The following is a 22,538-nucleotide window of genomic DNA, read 5'->3' on the forward strand; positions in this document are numbered from 1 at the left end:
ATACACTCCAAAAGCATGCTATTTCAATCAGGGGGAAGAAAATTCAAGGAGCATGGAGTGGCTCCTCAGAGTCCCACAATCAAACACAATAGTTAGGAAGTTTTTGCTTGAGGAGAAAATACATTCAATGGATGCTACAATGTAGCATCCTACAAAACTTGTGTCATATTCTCCTCACGAACTTCTGAATATGCTTAACTAGCTTTATGAAGGCCATTGATTTAAGATGGATGTGGGGAAGAATTTTTATTGCGAGGGTGTGCAAGCACTGGAACAGGTTGCTCAGTGAAGCCGTGGACGCTCATCCCTGGAAGTGTTCCAAGACCAGGCAGGATGGGGCTCCGAGCAGCCTGGTTTAGTGGGACACGTCCCCTGCCCACGGCAAAGGAAGGGAGCCGGAGGATCTCTAAGGTCCCCCCAGCAAAGTGAATCGAACCAAGATGTACTAATCCCAAACACACAAAGCCAGGCGGAACTACCGTATCTCTGCTGCAACTCTAAAAGCTCACCAGTTTCAGCTGAACGAACCACTAGCTTTTCACTAACGCAGGCTGAAGAACTTTAAGCTAGCTAAAAACCAGAGCAGCAGCATCCCTTCGCACCGCTGGCCCCGGAGCGGCGCGGGCTGAGCGCACGCCGTAACGGCGGCTTTGGCGCTTTACCTGGCAGGAAGGGCTGAGGGAACAGGCTCAGAACAGAGCTCCAGCAGCAGCACCCCGGGGCCGCTCCGGGCAGCCGGGGCAAGCGCCGGGAAGCGCCGGGAAGCGCGGCGCCGTTGCCAGGTCCCGCCAGCAGGGAGGCGGCCGGCGCGGCGCGCCGCCCCAACGGCCACTTCCGGCGGCGCGTGCCGGGCGCTCCGGGAGCGCGGCGTGCGGCTGGGACTTGGGAATGAGCGGCCCCCTGAGAGCCGGGGTGAGGTGGGCGTGGGCTCAGGGTCGGGGCTGCACATTCTGCTCCCGAATTGTCGAGAGAAACAGACAGGTAGCTGGTTTTGAGAGACCCTTTTGAGGGGCAGAAATGACAGCAGGGTGGAGGAGGGAGACAAGGTTGTCATTCCCTTCTGGTCTCCTCACTGCACAAAGGGAAAGGTTTCTTTGAAACATCTCAACTGAGAATTTCAAGACCTAGATGTAAACATATATAATGTCAAACAACAGGAGCATAAGCGAGTGAGTGAATAAAATCCACCCCACCAATCCTAGAAAAGTGGACAATAGCAGTAACATGTCAGTGGTATACCCTTCAAGGTACAAATTGAAGATTTAATAAAAAGAAAAAACTCTGTAGTATTTTCACCCTCTATAGTATTTTCACTCTCTATTGACATAAAGACTCAAAACTTAATTTCTAGTCTCTGACTTGATTTATCTTCTACTTCTCCATCATGTAATTATTCTAAATGTCTAGTGCCAAATGAAATAAGTTCTTTGCCCAGGTTCACAGAAATAGATTTCATTTTGTTGCAGTTCTTTTAATAACAGCATGGTTGGGTTTTTTTTTTTATCAAAAATACAGAGTGAAGAGGATGTCCTCTATGCTGTTGTCTGATGAGTAGTCAAAATTTAATATGAAAAATGGCCTCAGCTAATAAAAAAATTTACATTATGTGGGAATATGAAAGGGAGCAGAGACTTAGCATCATATTTGAATGATGTGATAGGTTTTGGCAGTATAAAACCTCGGAAAATTCTGAACCAGTAATAATATTAGCTTATCTACCCAAAATGTCCCACACAGTTTTTTACATTGATTCACAAAAATTTAGACATAATGCTGTTGCTGCATGTATGTAGTCAAACAAACACCTTTCTTTCCTCCCATACTGAAAAATACATATCTTATATAGAACCATATATAGAATTATTTCAGTTGGAAAAGACATCTAAGATCTTCAGGTCCTACCTTTAGCCCAGCGCTGCCACGGCCACCACTAAACCATGTCCCTAAGCGCTGCGTCTGTACGTCTGTTAAATACCACCAGGGATGGGGACTTTTGCCCCAAGTGGTCATTCATTTTTACATAGGAATAAAGTTTTTTATCTGTCTTAATATATTGGCAATTTTCTATTTTTTATAAGAAAGTTGATGTCAGGGATATGAGCTTTGCCACCTCCAAGAAAATCAAACAGTTCTGACTTATTGAAGCCACCAGAAAAATGCACTTTATTCTTGTTTAACACAGTTGGTATGAAATTTTAGTTAAAGTTTATAAAACAACATTTTGTATTTTAGGAGAAGAGACCCTAGAACAAATCACAACTTGCTCTGTGGCAACTGCAGCGGGTGTTTTGGGCCTGACTCGAGTTTCAGTATCAAAACTGAAAGGGGAAAGGTAATTCTTCTCTCAAGGACTTCCCTTGATGTTCAAGTAGCACAGAGGGGAGCTGGTAGAAAACTGACCTGTAAAACTTGTGTATCAGGCCACACACCGAAGATGAAAACTCAAGCACAAAATGGCTAGGTCTGCGCCTGTGAAACAGAGTAAGGAGAAATTTTTTGTGCCATACTATGAACTTGCAGGTGGTGCTGTGTGGGGCCAGAGAGAGTTGACAGGCTAATTTTTGATGCAGAACTGGAATTAGACACAATAGGACAAGCAGGCTGTGAGAAAGCAGGTAGTGGGTTTATATCTGATTTTGAGATTTTCACTTTGAAGAAAGGTATTTGTGGGGAGGCTGGCCGTGGCTGATGTGCTCGCTAAGGAGATCAACTGACAGGAACAGGAGAGGCGGGCACAGTGGCCGTGAAACGCTGGGTGAGGAGGAAGCTCAGTGTGGACTGATAAACAAACCAGGAGAGAATAAGGGGAGGAGAGGACAAGGGGAGTAACATAGTCTGAATGACATGGAGAGGACAAGGGGAGTAACATAGTCTGAATCCTAGTTAGAAAACAAAACCAATAAAAAAAATCTGCACCAAACCAAGGAGTTACTGGCGACTAAGTAGCAAGTAAGGACTCTGTCACAGAATTAAGAAAATAAAACTACCGCGAGTTGTTGTATGCTGGGGTAAATCAAGACATCAAGCAAGCGGCTGGGGAGTACTCGGGTAACGAGGGCAGCTTTGGGTCCGGCAGCAAGAAGGGATGAAAAGCCCGGCAAGGGAACGGCTCCTAACAGAGCTCGTGGGGCGTGAGACACACAAAGGGGACAGTCGCACTCGCCCTCTCTAATTAGGAGATTGGCGCTCATTAACCACGCCAGCCTGCCGGTGGCTGTGCAGGACCCATTCCCCCGCGTGCGTGGCGATCCTCAGCTCCACTCCCGCCGCCGCCGCGGCCGAGGGCGGTCCCACAGCAGGAGGCAGCTCCTCCTGCTCCTCCTCCGCCTCTTTTCTTCCTCGTCCACCTCCGCTCCTTCCAGCGGCGTCGCGGCCGCTCCGCCCCCACCGGAGGAGGAACGAACCACTTTTCTGACTGTGGGGTGAGGGAGCGAACGAGACTTTTCCCCTTTCTTTCTCCAACCCTGCCTCAGGTCTGGCGGGCTCTTTCCTCTCGTGGCTGCCCGCATTCCTCCAGGCGTGGAGGTGGGAGCCGAGCCGTCTGTCTTACGGCGGGGCGCTCGCCGAGTCCTCGCCGGCACTCCTGAGCTCCCCCGCCGCCCCGGTGCGGCGTGCCGGGTGGTAGCGGCCCGCTGGCGGGAGGAGGCGGCGCGGCTGTGTTTCCCGCGGCGGGCCGGACGCCAGCGCGGTTGGTAGCGGCGAGCTGCGCCGCCGGTGGTGAAGCGGCGGGCGGGCTTCGGGGAGAGAGAAAGAGAGCGAGGGAGGGAGCGAGAGCGCGTGAGAGAGGGAAGGGGGGAAGAAGGGGGGAGAGAGAGAAAAAGGGATGGATGGAGGAGAGGAGGGCGGGCGGGCGCAGTTTCTTTTCCGCGCGCCCCCTCCCTCCCCCCCCCGTTCCTGCTCCCCTGTAGCGCTCTCGCGCCATCGTGCCCGCGTGCGTGAGGGGGCGAGCGGCCGGTCGGGGACGGGGGAGGTCGGGACAAGGTGGCGGGTGTCTGTCCCGGCCGCGGCGGCCTGGCCCTGCCCGCGGGCGGGCGCTGCCGCTGCGGAGTGCCCGGGGGTCTCTTTGCAGGGGTGAAGGGCGGGCACGGCGCAGCGCGCCCCAGCCGGGACCGCCCGCCCTCGCTGACGTGCTTTCTTGTGTTGCCTTTCTCTGCTCTCTCCCGCCCCGGTGTGTTTATCCCGGCAGCAAGTGGCACCTCGTGTGGCTGGCAGTGTCTCGGTGGTTGCTGGAGTCGCAGAGCCTTTCCTTCTCTGAGCCCGGCTCTCCTGGCGGCAACAGGGCGTCACGTCGGTGAGAAAACATGAGCCGAGATTTCAAACCCGGAGACTTGATCTTCGCCAAGATGAAAGGTTACCCCCATTGGCCGGCCAGGGTAAGGCTCCCCCTCCTCCCCCTGCCTCGTTCTCCGCGGGGTGCGCGCACACACCTGTGCTGAGCAGCACCTTCAGCTTCGCCTCCTGTGAGGGAGGACACGGCTGCGCTCCCAGGGGGAGAAGCGGCTTTGCAGTCACATTGCAGATCCGCACCGTAAAATGTAGCCCTCTCAAGTAGTCATTAGTTGTCCTAATTTGTGTAACGCGGCTTTACAGAATGAAGATTGCTGTATGGTAGCCTGACGCTGGAGCATGTGGAGGCCCCTGGAGCTGTTCAGTAATGGTGTCCCCAAATAACTGCTCTTGGCAAAATGAAAACACGAATTTTTGGCAAGATTACTCCTAAGTGGGCTATGTCTACTCTGCCTATTTCTGTTAAATAGGCTAAGTGTATGTGGTAACTTGTCCAGTCCTTTTTTGTGTTCTCCATGCTCCAGTGGTAAAGGCATGCCAAGTTCTGGGACTGCTGTAGGTCATTTGTTGGATGTGGAAATGGAGGTAAAAAGGTATTTATGCTGACTTACTGACTTATAAACTTTTAAAGTTTATTACCCTTTGGGTACTACTTCACATTTGGGCTTCCACAAATTACTAGGTCTGCATAAGGGTGGGAAGTCTTCCTGTTGCTTTTCCTTAAGGGTGGGCAGTATGTGGGTGAAATTGATTGTGCCTTTTACCTGTAACACATTGTAATCTCTCCTTTTAAGAGGAAAGGTCATGTGAAAAGTATCACTATAAAATGAAAGAAATGTAATTTTCTGTTGTTGTTAATACTGGTTTTGATTCTGCTATATTTTTTTACATACTGTTAAAAAGATATCCAAGTTCCTGCTTTACTTTTCTGCAGCTTTTTTAATTCCCATTTTAATGCTTAATTTTTACATATTTCCCCCTAAACTTTTCTTGACTCTTACTTGATTTGAGTTATAAATAGGCTGTGTTTTTCCTAGGTGGATGAAGTTCCTGATGGAGCAGTAAAACCGCCTATGAATAAAATGCCTATTTTCTTTTTTGGCACCCATGAGACGTAAGTCCTTTATATTTCAGGGTTGTATTTTTTCCATTTTAAAATGCTATGACAAAAAGTTACCTTCCCTGAATGTAGTGTATTTCAATCTGTTGTATTTATTAGCATGTCTTCCTAAATTTATGTGTTTTGTCAAGACATGATTCTGTAATATTTACTTACGCTCTTCAAGTGAATGGTAGACCATAGCCATAACATGTATTCTTTGCTCATCAGAAGAAAAAAATTGTACCCACAGTGATGTGGCTGATTGGTTTTTCTTTTTATCTGTAATTAATTGAATTACAGTCCTGTATATCGTCAAAATTCTCAAACTATGTTCTCAAAGAAAGTGAAGTAGGCAAAATTTGAGAGATGGACAGATAATCATGTACTGGAGTTGTTTTTATTTTTTTTCTAATGAGGTTTTGGGTTGTGGGTGGTCTTATGTGTATGAGATCTGGAGAGAGATGAAGAATCTACAGTTAGCTTCATACCTGTCTATCAACCTGCAAGATACTGATCTGTGTTTTGTGGTGATACAGTATTTGCTTTGTGAGACTGTATGTCTTCCACTGCTGAATTTAATAGAAAATAGTCTGAGGTTTATGTAGTTACCTGTTTTTGAAAATTATGGTGTTGCTTTTTAGCATGACTGGTTGGGTTTCTGTAGATTTAAGGCACCATCAGGTTCAGTGCTCAATTTTTTATTTGAGTTGCTAAAAGAAGCCCAAGCAATTTAAACCTGTATTGCTGTGCTTTTAATTCTTCTGTTTTTCTTTTAAAAACGGCAGATTGAAGTTGTGTGCAAAATTTGTCCATTTCTTTCATTTTGTGGAAGGATCTTGCTTTTTTTAATCTTATTAAATGCATTTAAATTGCTTTAATCTGGTACTCTGTATCCATGTTTAGCAAGTATCTTGCTGAGATGATACATTGTCCTGTTGAGTTAAAGAGTAAGCATCCCTTGCTGTTGGCATTATTTGCTATTACTTTTCTTAAACAGCAATATTTCTGTGATAAAAAAGATACCTATATACTTAGATCATGTATTATATTTTTTTTAGCTAATCTCATCTTTCAATAAATCTTTAAATGATAATATTTTTTTTAGTTTGATTGGAGTTTTTCTGTGTGTGTAATTTTGTGGATAAAGTTCCTGGAATTCAATTCAAGGTTGCAAGGTTTGTCTTGTGCATTGTTTTAATTATCATTTAAAATGTGTTAGGTTACCTTTTTTTTTTCTCTTAAATTTTTCACACAACTAATTTTTTTCTTTGGCAACTGCAACACAATACTGCTTTGGTTCTGTTGTTGGCGAAGTGTGTGTCATTCTGGATTCTGGGGCTTTGTGCAGTTGTAAATAAGTTTGGGAATGCAGGTTGAATGTAAGAAAGACAGAAATAACTCCTCATTTAAAGGTTTAAAAACACCTGTGCAAGTTTTGAGAAGTTTTATGTCCAACTTCAGATTTAGCTTAGGGCTCTTAAGAGGTGTTTGGTTTTGAAAGGTTTGGTAATTGGGGGCTTTTTTTTCTAGTTTGTGTGAGTAATTTGAAATGTTTGTTCCTCACTCTGGTGTAGCTACTAAATAAAGTTTTGCTGCGATCTGTTTTCTTTAGGCTCTAGGTTTCAGGTTACTACATTTCAGAAATCCATAGATTACCAGAGAAACGTTTTGCCTCTGTTTCCCACACGTTACAATGTGTGGTGTTCCATGACCCAGCTGTCTCCTAGTGTTTGTTAAGCATGTTGCTTATCTTAAGATCTGTAGAGTAATAATAGGTGAAACTTCTAAAGTTCTTGGTCTCACTCCTTACGGCACATACCTATAAATTAAAATAGGAAGGAACTGATCAGATGACAAAGGAAACTGATGTTCCACGGCGTGTAATTTTGTTTAGGTTTTTAGCTGTAAATAGTGACTTCAGTGATCCATCAGGAATTATGCAGAGTTAACAATTTTTTGTACTTTTTTCATGGGAATTAATTAAATTTGGTAAACTTGTTCTGTGCTGTGTTTCTCACAGTTAAGACTTATACATTGTGCAAAGTTAGATACTCTATCTTCAGCATTTTAGTAGGCTGTGTACATAGAGTCTATCATACTGCAAGTAGTGGCAGCTCTGAAAACTCACATAATCAGTTTGTCATGCTGAAATGTCCTGTATAAAGGATAACAGGATTTCAGGCTGCTTGGATGGTTACAGCAAGAAAAAGGAACCATGGGGCAAAAGGAAAGCAAGACTGGTTTGGAAATAATTATTACTTTACTTGTAGAAATAATATTCATTGAGTTTATGAAATTACTGTAAGTCTTAACCCGTGCTTTGCATTTTTGTTTTAAGTTTTGTAAAAAAACCCAACTGAATGTGTTTCTATCTAGGGAGATTAATAAAATTAATACTATTTTAATAAGCATTTTATGTGGATATGTTGTGGCAGTAGATGATATCAGTACAAATTTTGTTTGGTCACAGACAAACATGTCACACTGAACTCTAGTTTCTAGACTTACTGTGTTAGGGTAATCTCTTCATTCAATTTTTCTTACTCCTTTTTCTTAATTGGTACATGAGGACTAAAGTGCAGCAGCCTAGTTAGCTCATAACCTTTTCACAGTAGCTGTTCTCAGGTGTTTTTCAATGCCTGACAATGTGGACAAAGGCTTAGAGACTGGAAAAATGCTTACTTTTAGAGAATAGGGAAGAAGAGAGGCAAGTTTTTTCCTATTTTTGTCTCCCAGTTGCTCTGTCTGCCTCCCCATCTTTTTGGTCTGGGTAAATAAGCTTGGCAGGTGTATGTTTCCCACACTGGCCGAATCCTCTCTAACTATCTCTTGCCAAGAGGTGGGTGATTTGCAGTCTTAGCTGACAATAGCTTACTTAATACTTTGTGCACATAAATGAGTGCTTACAGCTGTAGTAGAAAATGTTTAAGCTTTCAATGAGATTCGGTATTTCTTCTTTTTTTTTCTCCTCCTTTTTTTGGGTTGCAAGTCTGAAGTAGCTGCTTTTTTTTTTTAAGGACATGAAGGAAGTCGTGGCGTGGATCTTTGAAGTATATCAGTTTAAATGTACTATGAGCTGGTACTTCAGAAAGCTTCTGCAACTGTCAAATAGTTGGATGTAATATAATTGCAACAACACAATATCTAGGCATGGATTGAAACTGCCAATGTGCTACCAAAGAGTACATTTTTCTGTTAGCAGTTGGTAGATAGGTACAGTGAAATCCTAACTTCAAAAGACCATGCAGGAAGAGCAGAAATGAAATAGTCTTTGATGCTCTTCAGCATAAACCATAATATTGGTTCTCAGTATTCCATTCCCTCAGTAAGGAGGGAAGTCTGTATTTGTGGTGGTAGTAATGGAGACCTTGGGGTGTTGTCACCCAAAGTTTAGAAAACTAAGGACTCTAGTAGAATAGTTGTTATAGTACTAGTGACTTTGATAACACTTGGTTCTTACTTCTTTGAAAAGACTAACCAGTTAAAATGTAAATTTTGTTTTTTCTTTCCTTAAGGGCGTTTTTGGGGCCAAAGGACATATTCCCGTATTCAGAAAATAAAGATAAATATGGCAAACCAAACAAAAGAAAGGGCTTTAATGAAGGGTTGTGGGAAATTGACAATAATCCCAAAGTGAAATTCTCTCATCAGCAGGTAAGCTATACAGACTCTACAAATCTTGGTTGCTTTGGGTGGGGGAGGACAGGAAATGCAGTAAGTGTTTTCCTGACACAGTGTAATGACTTATTGCTGCTGTTTTACTGCAGGTTAAACAAAATTTAATATATTCTAAATGCTTTTTGGTTTTGGTGTTTATTATTGATAACATAAGAAGAGATGGGGGTCTTTAACTGGAGATATATACATACAAATGTATATATTCCTGAAATACCTTTGTAATTGTGTGACTGCTTGAAAAGTGGTGGGTGTTTTGGAGTCTCAGTCACTCTGCCCTGTGTGTTCTAAAACCAAGTACCTATGTCCACAAGCATCCTTGTAAGATTCCAGTACATGCTCTCCTAGTGTGCAGTATTTTGATTACAGCAGTTGGAAGCAATATGATGTTTGCCTTTTAGCCCTTGTCACATGACTTAATTCAATTTCTGTCCATCAGTAGCTCCTCGTTTTTCTTGCCCATTTGTAAGACTTCCAAACTTAAACCAGAGCTATGCAATGCTACCCATAAAAGGACCCAAATTTAATATGAAGACAAATTCTCATGCTCATTTTATCTTTGCTTGCTCTGGACATTCTGTAGGCTTTTAGGCTTTTTGCTATGTACACTGAATGTATACTGACCTTAGCTCCATTGGGCCTTCTAAGCAATGCTGCAATAATAATAAAAAGAATTGCTGTCTTCTGTTTTTATTTGCTGGTTTTGGACAACATGCCAGGTTGCCATTTCAGCACCAATTAATTCCAGCTTCATAAGATACCCATGTTACTGTGTTTCTAGTTTGAAGGAGAACATGGATAAAGATTTAAGGAGTTTCTGAAGTATTGTCAGAATGTCATGTATTCCAGCTGTTCACTTTCTTCTTTGGGATATAGAGTGTTGCTAATCCCTACATCAGTGGGGAAGACTGTAGTAATAGGAGACATATTCTTTCTGCTACTGTAAGATACAAATTGATAAACCTTTTAACTGTCCTTACTGTGGCACTTGGAAAGACATGCTCTGTAGATACCTGAGGCAGTTGTAAGCTATACTAGTTATTCTAACTACGTTAATCTGGGTATAAATAATCAACAGTAAATTTTTTGTCTAATATTTTGTTTCACTGCAGAAATCAGTTACATGGTCCTGGTCAGCCAGCTGTGGGTTTCCCTGCTTGACCAGGAAGGTTAGATCAGTTTGAATTACAGAAAGAATGAAGTTAAGCAATAGATTCATGCAAATTTGCTTCTGAATTTGTCGTTCAACTGTAAAAAGGATTCCTTTTGATAGTCTTGTCCTTCTACTCTGTTATAGACATTATTAAAAGCAAGTTTTACTTGAAGCAAATCAAGCCCTTTAGCCAGCTTTTGTTTCACTTGTGGGTGGTCCTTGCTGGTGCTTAGCGTACATCTGCAAAAGGCTTTATTTAACAACTAAGGGATTTTTGAGGAGTAGGACTTATGGTTAGTTTAGTAAAGGAAGAATGGATGTTTAAGTACGTAATGTCCCCATTTCCCTTGGATTCCAGTTAGTTTTCTTCTTAGTTGCTGGTTCAGTGCTATGTTTTGCATTTAGTATGAGAATCTTGTTGATAACAGTGTTTTAATTTTTACTAAGTAGTGTTTTCCTTGTTAGCAACAACTAAAAAATCTGTGAGTTTTGAATGTAATTCTCATACTAAATTTAAAACACAGCACTGTACCAGCTATGAAGAAAATAATTACCTCTATCTCATCTGAACCTAGGACTACTGGGGAAGCTGGAATTTGTATTAAGGGTAGCAGAGTGCCCGAAATCAGCTTCTGAGGTTCTACCATCTTTGCCAAAAAAGGGTATGGTATAGCAATAAAACATTCAACTTGATGCAGTTTAGTCAGTTGACATACACTTTTTGTTACTTGCTCTGGTAACAGGGACAAAAAAAAAAAAAAGAATAGGAAAAACATGCTTCCCTTCAGCCACCTCTACTGTAGCTTTGTTGGTCCCCAGTGTCCTCTCTGGAAATTTCACTGTGTCCCCTGGGTAAGACAGTGGTGATATAGGAGACAGTCAGGTGTGAAGTGGTTACTTTGTTTTTGCTGTTCCTTGTTTCTTACTCAGCAGGTGCAATGTGGGCTCCTCCATGGCCTGCAGCCCTACCCCAACCTGTACCTTCTGTCTCCTCTCTATCAGTGCTTGATGTTAAGGGAGCTTCCATGTCTTACCATCCAGGAGCCATTATGGCAGTCACACTCACCACCACCTGAGCTGGGGCTGACACCCGTTGCAGCAGACAGCTCCAGCAATCCCATTAGATGCCCTGCTGGCTCCCTGCACACACCACACTCACAAAGGCAGACAAGGTTTCCTTTTTGGCTGGGCCCTGAGTTTCGTTTAGCAGTCTCAGACAGTTGGGTCTGTAAAACAATCTAATTGTTAAGCAACCACAGAATAACAGCTTGAACTGGGTGCTTCCTGGGAGGGACCCTGAACAAAGGAAGCCCTGGACATTTATACCCTCACAGGCTAAGCTTGGAAACTGTTGGGTCTTCCAGTTTAGCCCTTGGTTCCTGATGTCTCTGACTTTCCACTCACTTTGCTGGCTACTGTGCCCTTTGTATGCAAAGTTCAAGATCTCTTGCCTCCAGCTCCTGCCATTCGCAGCTCAGTCTGCAATGACAAGAACTAGTTTCACTAAATGTACTCCTCAGCATAAGGTAACTTCTCTGGGCTGGAGCTTAGCTTGGGCAGTGGCTCATGTGTCTCTTCTTTCAGTGTCCCTCCTTGACTCTTGGCATCTCTTTTGCCTCAGAACCCCACGTGCCCTGTGCAGGCATCTTGTTCTGTGCATGACCATCCTTCTATCTCCTCTCCCCTTTCTCCCATTGCCGTTTGGGTTAAGGCACCATCTGTTCCCAGGTGAGGTGGGATGTTGAAGTTGCCACAATTGCCAGCCAATTGTGATCAGCTCAGGGTAGTGATGGACTTGGTTCCATCTCTGTCGCCCACAAGCATAAGGGATGTGCGTAGTCAGTGAGGCATCTTAAAACCGAAGGCAAGTAGCTGCTTATAAAAACTGAGAGTAAAGTAAATGTAGATGCTGATGAGTAAATACACTGTTTTCCCAACAATATCTTTAAGAGGAATAATGTATTATGTCCTGCTAATATGTTTCACTATTCAGCACATGGGTGAATGGACACATTTCTTTAGCTGTATTCTTGGTTGTGACTCTCTTAGGATATTCCTTGATCTCTATGTTTTATCTACATACAACTCTTTGATTTTAAAGATTCTTAGAGCTAAGTTTCACACTTGAAAAACACAGTTAGCAGAGAAGACAGTTCAGGAGTCAGAGCTTAAAAATTGAGGATGAGTAGGAAATTTTGTGTTTGGGCATGCAGCAAGTATGGTCAGAGGGAAGTGAGTGATCGCGTGAAGCTTTAGGCAAAGTTGAGCTTTTAATCTGAATACAAGATGATGTTAAAGGGGGAGACTTGTCAGCTCTTAGTATAGAGGCATTCACTTGGAATTTTTTCCCTTTTTTGTCTTTTTGCTGAGCATATGTCCCAGTATGGTTGTGAGCCCTAAGCCATCCAGCACCGTAACATGGAAGTGGGGAAATTCAAATATACTGGGAGCAAGATTAAGTGGCAAAACAGGTCAAATGATGGTGATCAAAACAGTAATTCAGTTACTGTTACTGAGAAAGGTAGTCACCACCAAGAATCTGTGGCATCCTGTGAAGATCCTTCTTCACTCTGTTGGGACCTGCTGCCCATTCATTTCTGTCTTGGCTGAGCACTGCTTTGTGGCACTGGCTCAGCAGTTTCACTGCATAGCAGGGGGCCATGACAATGGCACGTTGTCCTGGGGTGACTTTGTGATGCTGAATTTTATCCCCATTCGTCTGTTTAGCCCAGAAATAAGTTTTGCACCTTTAAGACAGTTTCTGAGAGCGAAGGAGGGGGAATTTTGCCTTAAACGAGGACACTTGTGCAGAGGACATGTGCATCGAGGTTCATCACGTTCCTGGGGTACACCTCAACCCTGGCAGTGACCCTGCCATGGATGGCCATGGCCCCTTGCTGCACCACATCTTCAGCTCCAGGGTGTTCTGCCACCTGGCTGTTGGGGTTCGCACTGTCGGCAACTTAGGCTCGAGAAGCTGCAATCTGCTTCTGCTTTGTAAATTCCACTATTCACTCTGATGGACCCAAGCAGTGGCAAAATGGGTTGCTTGCTAGCAGTTCTCCACTGCATTTTTTATCATAGTGAGGCCTTGTGACAACTGTATTTTCTGTTTTGTTGCTGGAACTGGAATGTTCTAAGAGCAGTATTGATACTTTGCAAATGTTGCTTGTAACTGCTAGTAAGGGAGTTGAAGGGCAGAAAGGAAAATGTAGATTGGGCTTAAACCCAAACCCACTTCCCAGTGGGGGGGGAAAAAAGTTGGGGGAGCTCTGCCAGCTTTATTTGTAGTTAGTATATAAGAAGGAGAAAGCCATACACAATGTAATGGAAGAAAAAAGTGTAATTTAGGCATTATCTCCTCTGTAACTATGGTTTTAAATGTTAATTCATTAATTATCTTACTGTAATCTTTTTTCTGCTTACATTTTCAGGAACAAGTAGTTCAGTCACTAAGGGTTTATGGCATATTAAAAAAATGCACTTCATTATAGCAGCATCAAAAGTTATATTTGACCAAAACCATTTTTTAAAATTTTTTATCTCTAAGATATGTTATATTATGCATAAGAAAATACTCACACTGCAGTATAGTAATGTGAAAATAAGTTGTTACAGCGTTGGAGTTTGAAAGTATAATAAATGAGTTGTGGATTAAATTGAAAACAGTGGAAATTAATGAAATATGATGTATTTCATATTCTTGTCCATCTAGCAAGGGGTTCCTTGACATGATGCTTTATTAAGTAATGTATGTGGGAGAATACACCTCAGGTGATGAGGAGATTTAGATCTCATTTTTGATATTTTTTTTAATTGAAGCCTCATCCAGCTATTAACACTCCTATCAATGAAACTGTTGAAGACAGCAGTCAGGAAGCTGCTGAAGGGAGTGAAGAAAAAGCAGGAGCCAAAAGAAAAAAGTGTTCTGTCCCAAAAGTAAGTGATTGAATTTCTGCTTTGTTCTGCCTGGAATATTTTCAAGTCAAAACTATATTGCCATGTCTTTACTTAAATAATTTAAATTAACAGCTGTTTAATGTTGTCACTTGCCTGTGTTTGCTTCTCTTCAGATATACTTACAGTAATACTTTTGTCCTTCTGTTTTCCTTTTACAGTGCTCTATATGTTTTTTGAAAATTAATTTCTTTACCAGCCTGTATTTCTATATCATAATACAAACTGAATTCATACCGTACTTCCTCAGCAGGAGAAGTTGGAAATTATAATTATGATCAAGAATTCGGTTAACTTTTCCCCTTCTGTTTCTGAAAACGTTCATGTTATATACGGGTATAACTCACTTTCAGTTGTGATCATTTATACTGAAAAGTAGAACAGAGCATTAGGGTCAGACATGGGTGAAAGGGTACTTAAGTATGTTTGCCAGAAAAGGTTTGTAAGAATCAGGTTTAATTAGACCATACCCTTAATAAACCACTCTGGGATATAGAGAATCTCATAGCTGTATCAGTTCAGCTCTTAAGCCAGGAATCGGTATGCAGTAGTTTACACAGAGTTTAGCTTCTTTGTTATGTAAATGTGTGCATAACTTAGTAACTTTCCAAAATGAAATTCATTTCAGTCTTGAAACATCTTTGTTTCAATTTGCTCGTGCAGTACCTAGTTTATACTGTAAGAGGAAAACTTCCTTGCTTACTGTACATTAAATGATTTGGTAGTATACTGCTTTGAACTTTTCTCCATTCTTGAATGTTTTGTTCATATGGGGATATTTCTCATATGGCATGGGAGAGATTCTGTGTGCTGTCAATTCTTTTCTGTGGTTTTAAGAATAGAATTCTAAAATGACAAAAATTGTCATGCAGGTGGGATTGACATTTATGGTATCTCATTTATTTGTAACTCGTTTCTGGAAATTACTACTCGACATGATGAAGCAGTGCCCTTAAATTAAATGTCAGACTATTTTGAATAGACTTGCCTTTATTTTTGACCTTTGTTTCCATTTTGATTATTTGCCAAGTTTTAATGTAGTTTTTATGTAGGTGTTGCAGGCTGCTCTTCAATAGTGATTTACAATTGCAGCTGCAGAATTTGCAATGTGTCAGATACATGGCAAGTAGGATTAGTGTCCGGTAGCTGTAATAGCTTGGTTATTCAAGAGTAAAAAAGTTCTTTGGTTGGAGAGAAAAAAAAAAAAAGTAGTCTACTGGTAGTACTGATAGGTGATGTTTAGAATGGTTTTGGTAAGTTGGAGCCTACGGAATTTATTGATGCATTATTGTTCCTGACTTCTTACTGCCTAGAGTTCCTTTTTTTAGTACTTGCAAGTGTGGAATGTGAGGGTGATTTGGGTTCTATTTGCTATATCTTAGTGCTTTGAAACACATAATTTCCTGACAATGTTAGCAAACCAGTGCTGTTCTTGCCTATGCATACTGCCTATAAAACATTTGTTCTTAGCATTTGCTACTGTGAGGGGGAAACTTTTAAACTGGGCTGATTGATTAATCCGTTTGTTTCACTCTGAATTTATGCCTCAAGCAGCATGTGCTAGTGGGGATGACTTAAGCTTCATGTTTCTCATCAAAAGTGCTTCTAGGCTGTTCAGTGCTGGCACAATGTAAGAGAAACAGGAAGACACAGAACCATTTAAACATAAAGGTGGCGTGAATGATCCTGACTGGGTCCTGTTGTATAGATTGGCCTAATTATTCATCTTAAGGCAAAATACAGAGCAAATTTCCTTTTTTTTTGTACACTATGTATAGTAATGTAGCTATAACAGTCTATTAATCAGTCCTTGTACTATGGTTTCCTTTGGTTTTATATAACAATAGTTCTTCCATCTTAAAATTGTGCTCTGTAAAAGATTCAGTGATGTTACATGTCTTTAATTAGAAATACTGTATAACAGTTGCTTCATTTAATGTTGAAATTTTAAAAGCTAGCTACTTAAAAATGTAATTTTAAAAAAGGTTCTTGAAAGTGGGACAAGCCAATAGTATTCCAATTGAGAGAAGTGATAATCTAAAAGACATGCAGATACATAGGCTGCAAGGAAATGTTCATTATTTTCAAGCAAATAATTACAAATGCTTGATTTTTCAAGTTCTAACTGCTTTCCCAAAACCCAAACTAGTATTTTAAATGTTTAAAAAAAAACTGCAACAAAACAAGAAAAAGTGTGTAAATTACAGTCTCATATTAAATTATAAAACAATTTACTTGTGGTTTGTTTACAATTTGGCCTGGTTGCAGCTATGATAGGGTTTGTTTTCTTCTTAGTAGCTGGTGCAGTGCTGTGTTTAGGATTTAGTATGAGAAAAATGTTGATAACACACTGATGTTTCAGCTTTTGCCAAGTAGTGTTTACCCTAAACCAAGGACTTTTCAGTTTCCCATGCTCTGTCAGTGAACAGGTGCACAAGAATCTGTGAGGAAGCACAGCCACAACACGTATCCTTAACTGGCTGAAGGATTATTATTACAGAATGGGTCAGGCTGGAAGGAACCTAGTCTAGCTCACATTTCTGCTTGAGCAATCATCCCAGAGGACATTGGACAGGATTGTGTCCAGATTGTTCTTGAATATTTCCAGAGATTAAGTCTCTACAACCTCTCTGAGCAATCTTTTGGTGATTGGTCATTGCACAGTAAAGAAGTTCTTCCTCATGTTGAGGTGGAACTTCTGTGCATCAGTTTGTGCCCATCACCTTTTATGCTGTTGCTTGGCACTGCCAAGCAGAGCCTGGATCCATCCTCTTGGCACCCTCTCTCCAGACACTTCTACACATTGATGAGGTCCCCTCTCAGTCATCTCTTTTTGAGGCTGAGCAAGCCCAGCTCCCTTGACCCTTTCTCATAAGAGGAAGTAGTCCAGTACAATTAGACTTTCAGTGGGCACCTAAGAAATGAGTGTACCTACAGATTTAAACTGCTTTAAGGGAAAAGCAGCTTGATGGCAATTAGCATGTTCTCTTTCCACTATAAAATACTTTGTAATGCATTTTTTATCCTCTGTTGACTTGCTTTGCAGTTATCCCCTAAAGGGGATAATAACTTGCCTACAGAAGCTGAAGCAGAAGAAAAAGACATGGATACTTCAAAGGAAGATGATCTACCTTCTGACAAAACCAGTAAAGAAGTATGTGAGAGCTTTTTTCTGCGTCACAGAGAACATCGTAATATTATGTTTATTGCTGTAGATCTATTACTGAGTATTAAGAAACTAAAATTATTACTACTGTGACAGTTTCAGGAGCTGTTTAATTAATGTAAAACTTTCTGTGTGTTCAGATACAATTATACCTCTCATTGAAGATCCCAGAAATAGAAGTTTTCATCAGAGAGGAAACTTCTAGTCTGATTTAAGTTCAATTAAAGCAGTTGGAACACTGTGTATTTCGTCACTTACCACTTACACTTACTATATTGCAAATGTACCTCTTCTAAAGACTCGGTAAAGAGTCCAGACAGACTAGAACATCATTACATAGCTTCTTTATTTAGAATAGAATATTATTTAGTACTTAAGTTATTTTTTTATCTCTCAGGAATAAGTCCTAGGTATCAGATAATCACAGAGTCATAGTATGTTTTGGGCTGGAACAGACCTTAAAAATTACCTAGTTCCAACCCCCTTCTCACTGACAGGTATACCTTTTCCTAAACTGGGTTTCTCAAAGCCCCATCCAGCTGTGCCTTGAACACTGCCAAGGAAAGGGCAGACACAGCCTCTGTAGACAGCTTGTTCCAGTGCCTCACCACCCTCACAGTAAAGAATTTCTTCCTAATGTCTAATAATTTTATATTTTAATAATTTAAAAGCATGCAGTCACTTCATGCACATTGTGAGATTCTTGTCTAAATTGTGTGCCAGAGGCTTCAGTTGTGTATAAAAGTAGAATAAATTAAATATGTCTTATTTTTACTAAGATTCTTAAGAACATTGTTCATCTTAACAGGATGTGGTGAAAACAAATGATGCTTCTATTCCTAAAGTTGCTAGAAGAGGAAGAAAAAGAAAGGTAACAATATGTTTGATTACTTCACTTTACTGGAATTTTTTTATGTGATAATACTGGATGCTATTTCTTTTAATGACAGATTATGCGTAAATTTAAGTGTTTGACACTCTATTCCCCCTTTCAAGTGTCTGAAAGATTTGCAGGAACAAAAGTTTTCCCAGAGCATTTTACAAATATTTGTTATTTTTTTAACTTGATGTGGAATATGGAGTCCCTATCTTTCCCAAACAGTTCATTACAAATAAGAAAAAATAAGACCTAAGCTGTTGCTAAACTGCTAATAAAATAGCCTGCAGTGAAGCTCTGAAAAATTTCTTTTAACATCTTCACCACATTGAACTAACACCTGAAATACAAATACCTTTTTCACAAATTCTGATTTTTGTGGTCTCTACAACCTGGGAGAATACTTTGGAAAGGACCAAGTTCCAGCTGCTTGGTCAGCATACGCTAGCCTTAACGTTCTTGTGGTCACACAGCCAGCCAGATCAGGACACTGACCCAACTGAAAACTAGAATTAAGTAGGGCAGATCTTAATTTTGTGTTTGAAACTTACCTTCCAAAGTTACAGCTGACAGCAGCAATGGAGGATGAGTATGAAGTACTTGTGACCATGGTATATTTGTCATGCTGTAGCTATACTCTAGTCATCCTTTGTCCTGGACACTAAGCTCTTGACTGTTTTCTCCATTTGGGATTGGAGAGGACAGAATTTGTAATACTTAAGTATAACCTGTCACTAAGTTCAGATACTTCTTTGTGTATACAAGCAATAACATATTTCCAGAAGTTTAGAGGCCTTTGTTTGAGAAAGGAATTGAGATATTGATGCCATGTGTTTTTTCACCTGTGAAATTCATTCTTTAAATTAGTCTGAAAAACAAGCTGAAGCTGAGGAAGCAGCAGCAGGGGCAGCAGCAACTACTGGGCCAGTGTCTCCAAAAGTAAGCCCCAAAAGAGGAAGACCAGCAGGTAACTTCAGGAGAATGATTTAATTTTTTTCACCACAGAAATATTTTAGTAGAACTAGTCAGGGAGTTACCTACTTCGTCTCAAGTACTACAGAGTATTTTTGAATGCTTAAGGCAGATTTTACTAATAGATTGTAGTGAGAAAATGTGTCACATTGATGAGTTCAGATATAAATGGATTTAAATTGTGTTAGTGTTAATGTTTAGTCTTCTAAATTAAAAGACTGGTTTGTAAGTATTACCTTTTAGAATAGGTCAGTCTTCTGCACAGAATATTGCTTAAGTGTAGATGTATGATGGGAGCTTTCTGGCAAGTTTTCTGCGTAAAGGTTTGTATTCTTTAAAGGTCTATAAAATATTATAATAGAGTTAGAAGATCCATAAAACATAAAGGTGAGAATTGTGGGGACAAGGAACCTGTAGGTAGAGTTCAGAGGACAAGAAAAATGAAATAAGAGCTGAAGAGACTTGTTCAAAAAGGTGTTTAAGATAGTATGTAGTGATTTATAGGCAAATAAAAAGAAAATATAACTGATTTTTTGGGAATGATTTGTTTCAAATTAGCCATGATCTGTTGTCACCTTAATGATAAGCTTGCAGATATTCTTGATCACTAATTACTGCTTTGGAAGACAGTTCTTACAGCAGTTAAGTACATTGTATGAGCACCTAATCAGGGAAACAAATACTTTATAGTCCTCTGTATCTGCTGACAATATAAAACAGTGGAACCACAATTAAATAGACTTTAAGTATTTTTTCCATGGAAGCTATGAGGAAATTAAGGATTAATTCATCCCCCTCTGCCATTTCATTACATGTACTAAATATGCATTTTTAGGATTTGTGGTTTTCTCTTTACAATTTTTTGCTGGTTTTGACTACTGTCAGTAAGAGCAGGAAAGCATCTGTAAGATATGCTTTTGCCTCCTATGTGAAAAGCCTTTTTGGAAAATATACTATGCAGCATTTCCTGTTGTTGATAGGATGTTTAGAAGTGCTCTGTGCTAAGACCAACAACAGTTTAAGCACTGAATATTAGGTTTCCTGACAATATAGCCACTGTGGTACAGGACAAGCACTTGAGGTACATAAGTGCCAAGAAGGCAGGCTGTTTATCTTATTCCTATCAATATGGTGAATCTGAGGAAGTGTGGAGATTTGATCTGCACTGGTAGTGTTGTGGTAGAACTTCTTGACAGTGATTTGTTAGCCTGAAAATGATGGAAACCCCAAGATATGGGTAAAAGTAGTGGACAACAAACTATAAATGTAGACATAAGTGACTGATTTTCAGTCTCTAATATCAGGTTTCTCATTATCTAATTTAAGATTCATCTTATTATGTGGTTATGCAGCATGTGAAACAAATGTTTCACATTTACAACTGCATAGATTGCAAAAAGCACAAGAATTAGTAGCCAGAGCTTGTGGCTAGAAACCATCAAAGTTTTTTTAATTCACCAGTCAGCTTAAAAATTTGCCAATGCTTTAACTTACTAAGAGATCTTTATTAAGTTTGGTACTTAATTAACTTGAATTCTGTACAGTAACAAAGTTAGGGTGTATATTTTGATTTAAGCATGGCTTATGTCTGTTGAGTAAGTGTCTTGAGACAAAGACAAGGAACAGGTGGTGGCTGTGGACTAACCTGTTATTTCTGTATAACTACTAGCTTCTGAAGTAAAAGTTCCAAAACCAAGAGGGAGACCCAAGTTGGTGAAACCATCATGTCTTTCAGAGGGTGACTTGTGAGTTTTTTCTTAATATAAAGCTTCTTTGTTGTCAACTGTGTTGCTTCTTATGTTAAGACTTGTAAATTATTACTCCTGACAGGTTTTTTGCCCCGTTAGTGTTCAGTATAAGTTACTGTTTGTGTAGATGTTTTTATAATACAGTGTCATTCAAGGAAGGACATTTCTGAAACGCAAGAGAGAAGATCTTAATCTTCCTAACTTGTCCAGTCTGTACAAAATTCGTTATATGATTGTATGCTGAGCGAACAGGAAGGATGTTTATTAAGAAAAAATACAACATCATACAAAAATAAAATAGTGGTTTTCTTTTTGTACATTTTTGTTTCAGAAATCTCTTCTGATGAAATTGCAACGCTGTTAGTTATCTGAATTTTCGTTTTGCTGTCTTCAGTTCTTATGTCAGGTCTAGTGCTTCTATTAACTCAAGGAAAAGTTGAACATAGGTTTAGTTTTCTATAAACTGGCAGATACACAGTTTTGGAATAGGAACAACATAAATAAGTATACTTTATAAACCTAGTGTATAGTGTATGCACTTTGGGTCCTACAGACCCATCTGTGTGTGGGGAGTCCACTGAGAAATAACTTCTTGGGTTAGGATCTATGTACTTCTATTAATGTTACCTTCATTAGGCCCTCCATACTGGTATTAATTTCCTGGGGTTTTTTTTTTTTCCCCTAAGGTAGTGGGTTTTAATTTTTAGAGAGAGTATTTTTGAAGAGTCTTTAAGTGAATTAACTTCATCGTTTTACTATTCTGTGGTTAAAAAGACCCAGCTTCCTGAGTTAGAATGTTGTTCTTTGAAGTCACTATAGATAATAGATGTGATGCCTAAATACTCTTTTTGTTTTAGTGTTAATGAGGAGGAGAAGGCAAAGAAAAAAGGAGCAGAAGAAAAGCCCAAAAAGCAAGGGAAAAAAGATGAGGAAAGTCAGAAGGAAGAGGAGAAATCAAAGAAGGAATTTGATAAAAAGGAAGGAAAGAAAGAAGCTGAACCAAAAAGGAAGAATGTTGCAAAAGTGGGTTCTGCATCAGCTTCTGATTCTGAAGATGAAGGAGAAGAACAAGAAGGGGACAAGGTATAATTTTTTTCCTGATAAATTTATTATACAGGAAAGTAATATCACTGGAGATCTTTCTCAATGACAGTAGAAGTCTGGCATGGCTGGTGTAGATATATAGAATAAAAGTTTCAGAACTGTGTTTTTCTCAAATAATTCTATCAGGAACTTTGCATATTTTCTAGGAAAAGCATCTTTTCTAAGATGTATTTTTAACAAAGAATTTAAATATCAAGAAGCTTATGGGGTTTTTTTGATCTATGTTCCCTGGAAGACAGATATTGTTTTCCTTGGGTGCATCTGGAGAACATGTGGCTTGAAATCCCATTTTCAAAAAGTACAAAACTGTCTCTAGCCAACAAGTTGTAATGCCTTCATTTTTCTGGTGGTTAGTATTGCCCTTAGCATTGCCCTCTGGTGCTTAGTTTTGAAAAGAAAAAAAAGGAGAAAGGACTAATGAAATTGTGTTTAGCTTCAGGGAAAGCCGGTGTTTGTCAGGTTACTCCATAGAGCAGAGTTATTTCAAAAATACTTAG

General features: G+C 40.2%; 2 protein-coding genes across 10 annotated transcripts in view; one reads left to right on the forward strand and one right to left on the reverse strand.

Annotated features, from left to right (window-relative positions):
• The window catches only part of CCDC171 (coiled-coil domain containing 171), a 151,282-nt gene extending 150,489 nt beyond the window's left edge, over positions 1–793 (reverse strand). For all 5 annotated transcript variants that reach the window (XM_039729943.1, XM_039729941.1, XM_039729942.1 and 2 more), the window contains exon 1: positions 663–793. The gene's annotated coding sequence lies outside the window, so the exon portion shown is untranslated. The remainder of the gene's footprint in view (positions 1–662) is intronic.
• Positions 794–3,399: 2,606 nt separating this feature from the next.
• Positions 3,400–22,538, forward strand: part of PSIP1 (PC4 and SFRS1 interacting protein 1) — a 32,650-nt gene continuing 13,511 nt past the window's right edge. Inside the window, exons 1-10 of one of the 5 annotated variants that reach the window (XM_039729891.1) lie at positions 3,400–3,422; positions 4,187–4,373; positions 5,325–5,401; positions 8,905–9,043; positions 14,040–14,156; positions 17,221–17,328; positions 18,149–18,211; positions 19,085–19,184; positions 20,859–20,934; positions 21,795–22,020. In XM_039729891.1, coding sequence (XP_039585825.1) covers positions 4,302–4,373; positions 5,325–5,401; positions 8,905–9,043; positions 14,040–14,156; positions 17,221–17,328; positions 18,149–18,211; positions 19,085–19,184; positions 20,859–20,934; positions 21,795–22,020 — 978 coding nt within the window. In that variant the 5' untranslated portion in view covers positions 3,400–3,422; positions 4,187–4,301. Of the gene's footprint in view, positions 3,423–3,451; positions 3,778–4,186; positions 4,374–5,324; positions 5,402–8,904; positions 9,044–14,039; positions 14,157–17,220; positions 17,329–18,148; positions 18,212–19,084; positions 19,185–20,858; positions 20,935–21,794; positions 22,021–22,538 lie in introns of those variants that run through there. The other 4 variants (XM_039729887.1, XM_039729888.1, XM_039729889.1 and 1 more) reach the window with 4 other exon arrangements.

Source organism: Passer montanus, unplaced genomic scaffold, assembly GCF_014805655.1.
Source record: "Passer montanus isolate IOZ18808 unplaced genomic scaffold, ASM1480565v1 scaffold7, whole genome shotgun sequence".
Classification (NCBI taxonomy): domain Eukaryota; kingdom Metazoa; phylum Chordata; class Aves; order Passeriformes; family Passeridae; genus Passer; species Passer montanus.